The 6393-nt window shown below is 47.3% G+C and overlaps 1 protein-coding gene across 3 annotated transcripts in view; it reads right to left on the reverse strand.

Moving 5' to 3' along the window:
• Positions 1-4799, reverse strand: part of shtn2 (shootin 2) — a 67560-nt gene extending 62761 nt beyond the window's left edge. For all 3 annotated transcript variants that reach the window (XM_060828052.1, XM_060828047.1, XM_060828037.1), the window contains exon 1: positions 4726-4799. In XM_060828052.1, coding sequence (XP_060684035.1) covers positions 4726-4783 — 58 coding nt within the window. In that variant the 5' untranslated portion in view covers positions 4784-4799. The remainder of the gene's footprint in view (positions 1-4725) is intronic.
• Positions 4800-6393: the final 1594 nt, after the last annotated feature.

Here is a 6393-nt window from a genome sequence, read left to right on the forward strand (position 1 = left end):
GCTCTCTGACCTCTCACCACCTTCACGACCTTATCGAGGTTTATAAAATCATGAGGGGCATGGATAGGGTAAGTAGATAAGGTCTTTTCCCCAGGGTGGGGGAATCCAGAACTAGAGGGCATAGGTTTATGGTGAGAGGGGCAAGATATAAAAGGGGCGTAAGGGGCAACTTTTTCACACATAGGGTGGTACGTGTATGGAATGAGCTGCCAGAGGATGTGGTGGAGGCTGGTACAATGACAGCATTTAAAAGACATCTGGATGGGTCTATGAATAGGAAGAGTTTAGCAGGATATGGGCCAAATGCTGGCAAATGGGACTAGATTAGGTTGGGATATCTGGTCGGCATGGACGGGTTGGACCTGCTGTGCTTTTTCCAATGTCACACTTTATCGAATGTCTATCACCTCCTCACTCCCCAAAGCCTGTTCACCATCTACAAGGCACAAGTCAGGAGGGTGATGGAATACTCCCCATTTACCTGGATGGGGGCAGCCCCAACAACACTCAAGAAGCTCGACACCATCCAGGATAAAGCAGCCCAGCGCCACATCCACAAATATCCCCCTCCCTCCACCACCGACACTCAGTAGCAGCAGTGTGTACTATCTACAAGATGCACTGCAGGAATTCACCAAAGATCCTCAGACAGCACCTTCCAAACCCACGACCTCCTCCATCCAGAGGGATAAGGGCAGCAGGTCCATGGGAACACCACCCCCTGTAGGTTCCCCTCCAAGCCACTCACCATCCTGACTTGGGAATATCTCGCCGTTCCTTCACTGTCGCTGGGTCAAAATCCTGGAATTCCCTCTCTCAGGGCATTGTGGGTCAACCCTCAGCACATGGACTGCAGCAGTTCAAGAAGGCAGCTCACCCCCACCTTCTCAAGGGGCAACTAGGGACATGCAATAAATACTGGGCCCAGCCAGCGACACCCAAAGTCTTGTAAACCTATAAAACAAATTCCCTCTGGAGTCATGGAGTCGTAGAGTCATACAGGTGTACAGTGCGGAAACAGACCCTTCGGTCTAACCCGTCCATGCCGACCAGATATCCCAACCCAATCTAGTCCCACCTGCCAGCACCCTGACCGTATCCCTCAAAACCCATCATTCCAGTAACCCGGCATATGTCTCTGAAGTACGGCTTGACTCCCTCTTGTTCAAGGGGGGAGAGCACTGTCCGCTGAGACACGGTGCCTAATTGGATGCTGACAGGGTAGTGAACGTCACAGAGTGACATTGTCCCGGACGGTTTCCTAAACGAGTAAACTCCTGCCTCGTTAGGACCTCATTGTCAGCCTGCAGATAGGCCCTGTGCTCCATCCTCAGACCCTAGGCTGTGGGCCCAGCATGATTTACAGTTACTGAGGGGCCACGTGTCAGGAGGAAGCTGAAGAAAAGGAACAAGCTGTGCAGAACATTCCCGTAAATGTGCTGAGCAACGCAATGTTTTCACTTTGTTTTTTAAGCATTAAGGAACAAGAAGTATCATCAACATCCTCGGGTTTCCCATTGACCAGAAACTCAACTCTCTTGGCCATGTTATTACTGCCGGGACAAGGGCAGCTCAGAGTCACACAGTCACAGAGCGGTACAGCACGGAAACCATTGAATGTCAAGGGGCCGGTAATTAGACTCGATAAAGTGTGACATTGGAAAAAGCACAGCAGGTCAAGCAGCATCAGGGGAGCAGGAGAGTCAACATTTCGGACAGGACCCATCAGAATATCTATTATTGGTGATGGTCATTTCCTAGCACTTGGGTGGACGGGGTGATCTGACCATTTATTAATCAAATCTGAATATTGCTAAGGTCTTGAACTTTGGAGATGGGTTAATTGACCTCCAACCATCTTCCAATATGCCAGTGATGATTCCAATCTGCGGGGAGTTTGCCCCCTCCCTGGTACCCATTGGTGCCAGTTTTGCCTGGGCTCCTTGATGTCACATGTGGCCTGGATGACCAGGACTGTCACTCACACCTCAAAGAACAAAGAAAGAACAATACAGCACTGGAACAGGCCGTTCAGCCCTCCAACCCTGTGCTGACACATTTTGTCCGTATCCCCCTATTGGTCCAGGTGTTTCCTGAATGCTGCTTCCACCCCCTCCTCTGGCAGTGTGTCCCAGACACTCACCACCCTTTGTGTAAAAAAACTGCTTCATAGATCTCTTATACACGTCCCCCTTCCCCACAAACCCCCACCCACCTCACACCTTGAACCTGCGACACTCTCCCCTCCCCTCTGGAATTCAGTGCTCTTGTCCATGTTTGAACCAATGCTGTAATGAGATCAGGAGCTGAGTGGGGGAATACAGACTGGGCATCAGTGAGCAGATTATTTGGGATCAAGCAAAGCATATCCTGAGCCCTGGGAAATCCCACATTATAACTTCCTCTTTTGGTCTGAGTAATCACTCTCAGTACGTTTAATCAGATCTAACCGAAGGGCACAGACTGAAACAAGAACTCTCTCTCTCTCTCTCTCTCTCTCTTTCTTCACACTTGCTAAGTATTCTTAGCATGTTCTGTTTAATTTTGTCAGGTCACTCCCTCGACTTCAGAAACATGATGCCACTGTCCTTATTGTTCCATGGGCTTCAACTCTGCCCACAAACCAATGGCATAGCTATTACTAAATGGTCTTTTAAAAGTCCGTATTACTTGCTAAAAGACCTCCATTGACAGTGGTACCTACCACCCTCTCTGTAAATAACCTACCTGACGTATCTCCTTTAAACGTTCCCCCTCTCACCTTAAACCCATGCCCCCTATTATTTGACACTCCCGCCCTGGGGACAAGACTGTATGCCTCTGTATATACTTCTCTCAGGTAGCCCCTCAGCCTTTGATGCTCTAACAAAAACAATCCAAGTTTATCCAATCTCTCCTTACAGCTGATACACTCCAGTCCAGGAACAAACCTCTACTGAGCCCTCATCAAGCCTCCAATGCCAATTCTTCCTCAGGCACCTCAGGAAATTCAGCACGTCCATAAGGACCCTCACCGACTTCTACAGATACACCACTGAGACCATACTGTCCGGGTGTATATCGGCCTGGTACTGTAACTGCTCTGCCCAGGACCGTAGGAAACTACAGAAGGTGGTGTGCACAGCCCAGACCATCACGGAAGCCAACCTTCCATCCATGGGCTCCATTTACACGGCTCGCTGCCGCGGAAACGCTGCCAACATCATCAAAGACCCCTCCCACCCGGTAATGATCTCCTACAACCTCTTCCATCAGGCAGGAGGTAGAGAGGCCTGAACACACCCACCAGCAGGTTCAGGACCAGCTTCTTCCCACCCTGTATTAGACTGATGGATGGACTGACTAGCCTCCAATAACGTTAAAAAATCACACAACACCAGGATATAGTCCAACAGGTTTATTTGGGACTTGTACTTCCAATTAAACCTGTTGGACAATAACCTGGTGTTGCGTGATTTTTAACTTTGTACACCCCAGCCCAACATAGATCATAGTCCTTGTCCACTACGATCTGCCTCTACTGCTCACAAAACAAAACTTTTGGCAGTACTTAGGTGCATGCGACTATAATAAATCAAATCAAATCAATATCTTTCCTTTAGTGCAATGACCAGAACTGTACCCAATACTCTCAAGTGGCCTTATTGTTGTCTTGTACAGTTGCAACATAACACGCCAACTTTTATACTTTATGTCCTGATCGATGAAGGCAAGCATGCCATCTTTGCCACCCTGTCCACTTGTGTTGTCGCTTTCTGGGAGCTCTGGACTCGCACCCCAAGATCCCTCTGCATAACTATGTTCCAAAGGGTTTCCATTCACTGTGTACTTTCCTCTCGTATTTGATCTCCCAAAATGCATCACCTCACTCTTGCCCAGATTAAACTCCATCTGCCATTTAATCCACCCAATTTTCCAACTGATGCATATCCTGTTATGCCCTTGGACAAACCTCCTCATTGTTTACAACTCTGTTTTTGTGTCATCTACAAACTTACTAATCAGACCACCTACATTTTCATCTGAATCACTTGTAAATATTAAGAACAACAGGGGTTCCAGCGCCAATCCCAATGGAACACCACTGGTCACAGATCTCCAGTCGGATAAACACCCACTCCACAACTACCCTCTGCCTTCTGGGACCGAGCCAGCTCACCACAGATCCCATGTGACCTGCCATGACGGACCTTGTCAAACTCTTTAGTTAGTCGGTGTAGACAATATCCATACCGGCAATCTCTCATCAGTCACCTCCATCACTTCCTTATAAAAAAAACCATCAATATAATGAGACAAGACTTCCCCTGAACAAAACCATGCTGATTATCCCAGGTAAGTATATTTCTGTTCAGTAAATCCTACTCCAATAATTTTCCTCTCGCTGATATAAAGCCCCTCTATAAACTGCATGACTGCTCTTTCATATGCCTGTGCTGACTCTGTCCTGTTAAGTTCAGGAGTTGGGATGGCCGCTTACTCTATTCAGACAGTGACAGGCCTGGCCTTACAGAACCAGGACATAAATAAGACTTAACTTATCAGCAAGAGCCTCTCTCCGATCAGACTTGAGACAATGCTGGAAACACTCTCACAATCTGCAGCAGAGCAGCGAGTGAGTGTAGAAATCATCCTCAGAAAGAGAGATGAGCCTCAATCTTCCACAGTAACCCAGCGCTGTGTCTGTCCGATCCCAGAGAGAGAGGTGAAACAGTGTACAGGTACCTGGGAGTCGTAGTGAATTGGCATGCTCTATAATCCAATCACAAGCAACGCTATCCATGGCAGCCCCGTCAAACAAAATCTGGAAAAGGGACTGAGGCGGCTGGGTTGCACAAGTAACAGTTAGCAGCACGCACAGTTCAAGGAAGTGAAAGTAGGAATATATAAATTAAGCGGTCACCAATTCTGATAGAAGGAAAGGAGGACAGAGTAACTACACAGCTCAGAGACAGAGTAAGGAAGGTGCAGATAAATGTTTAATTACACTGTGCCTAGAGAGATAATTACACTACTCCCAGTGAGAGATAACAGTCTGAAATTACACTGTTCCCACAGACAGAGATAACAGTGTGAAATTACACTATTCCCACAAACAGAGAGATAACACAGTCTGAAATTACACTGTTCCCAAAGACAGAGAGATAACACAGTGTGAAATTATACTGTTCCCACAGACAGAGAGATAACACAGTCTGAAATTATACTGTTCCCACAGACAGAGAGATAACACAGTGTTAAATTACACTGTTCCCACAGACAGAGAGATAACACAGTGTGAAATTACACTGTTCCCACAGACAGAGAGATAACACAGTCTGAAATTATACTGTTCCCACAGACAGAGAGATAACACAGTGTTAAATTACACTGTTCCCACAGACAGAGAGATAACACAGTCTGAAATTATACTGTTCCCACAGACAGAGAGATAACACAGTCTGAAATTACACTATTCCCACAGACAGAGAGATAACACAGTGTGAAATTACACTGTTCCCACAGACAGAGAGATAACACAGTCTGAAATTACACTATTCCCACAGACAGAGAGATAACACAGTGTGAAATTACACTGTTCCCAGAGAGAAATAGGTAATGAGTTCCGGAATCCCACCAAAGCATTCTTCTCATCCTCTGTAAACCTTGTGGTCTTTCCCTTAAACCTGTGCCACACCCCACACCCCTCCTTGTCATTGAACCCGCTCCCAATGGGGAAAAGTTTCCTCTTATTTACCGGAATTAAATCCCTCATAATTTTCTAATAATTTTATTACTTATGGGCAGCACGGTGGCTCAGTGGTTAGCTCTGCTGCCTCACTGCACCTGGGATCCGGGTTTGATTCCATCCTCGGGTAACTGTCTGTGTGGAGTTTGCACATTCTCCCCGTGTCTGTGTGGGTTTCCTCCGGGTGCTCCGGTTTCCTCCCACGGACCTAAGCTGTGTCGGTCAGGTGGATGGGCCATGCTAATTTGCCCACAGTGTGCAGGGATGTGTAGGCTAGGGTGGATTGATCGTGTTAAATGTAGGGTTGTGGGGATAGTGGAGGAGGCTTGGTGTTCTTTGTAGAGTCAGTGCAGAATCAATGGGCCAAATGACCTCCTTCTACACTGTCGGGATTCTGTGATTAAGGCTCCTCTGCTCCAAAGAAGGTAACTCTCACGTCTGACTCTATGATGGAGAGTAGGTCATTGATGAAGCAGCTGAAGGTGGTTGGGCCTAGAATCCTGAGGAACTCCTGCAGAGCTCTCCTGGAGCTGAGATGACTGACCTCCAGCAACCACAACCATCATCCTATGTGTCTGGTATGACTCTAACCAGCAGAGAGTTTGCCTGTGATACCTATTATTCCAGTTTTGTTAGGGCTCCTCGATGTCATACTCAGTCGAATG

Source organism: Hemiscyllium ocellatum, chromosome 1 (assembly GCF_020745735.1).
Source record: "Hemiscyllium ocellatum isolate sHemOce1 chromosome 1, sHemOce1.pat.X.cur, whole genome shotgun sequence".
Classification (NCBI taxonomy): Eukaryota; Metazoa; Chordata; class Chondrichthyes; order Orectolobiformes; family Hemiscylliidae; genus Hemiscyllium; species Hemiscyllium ocellatum.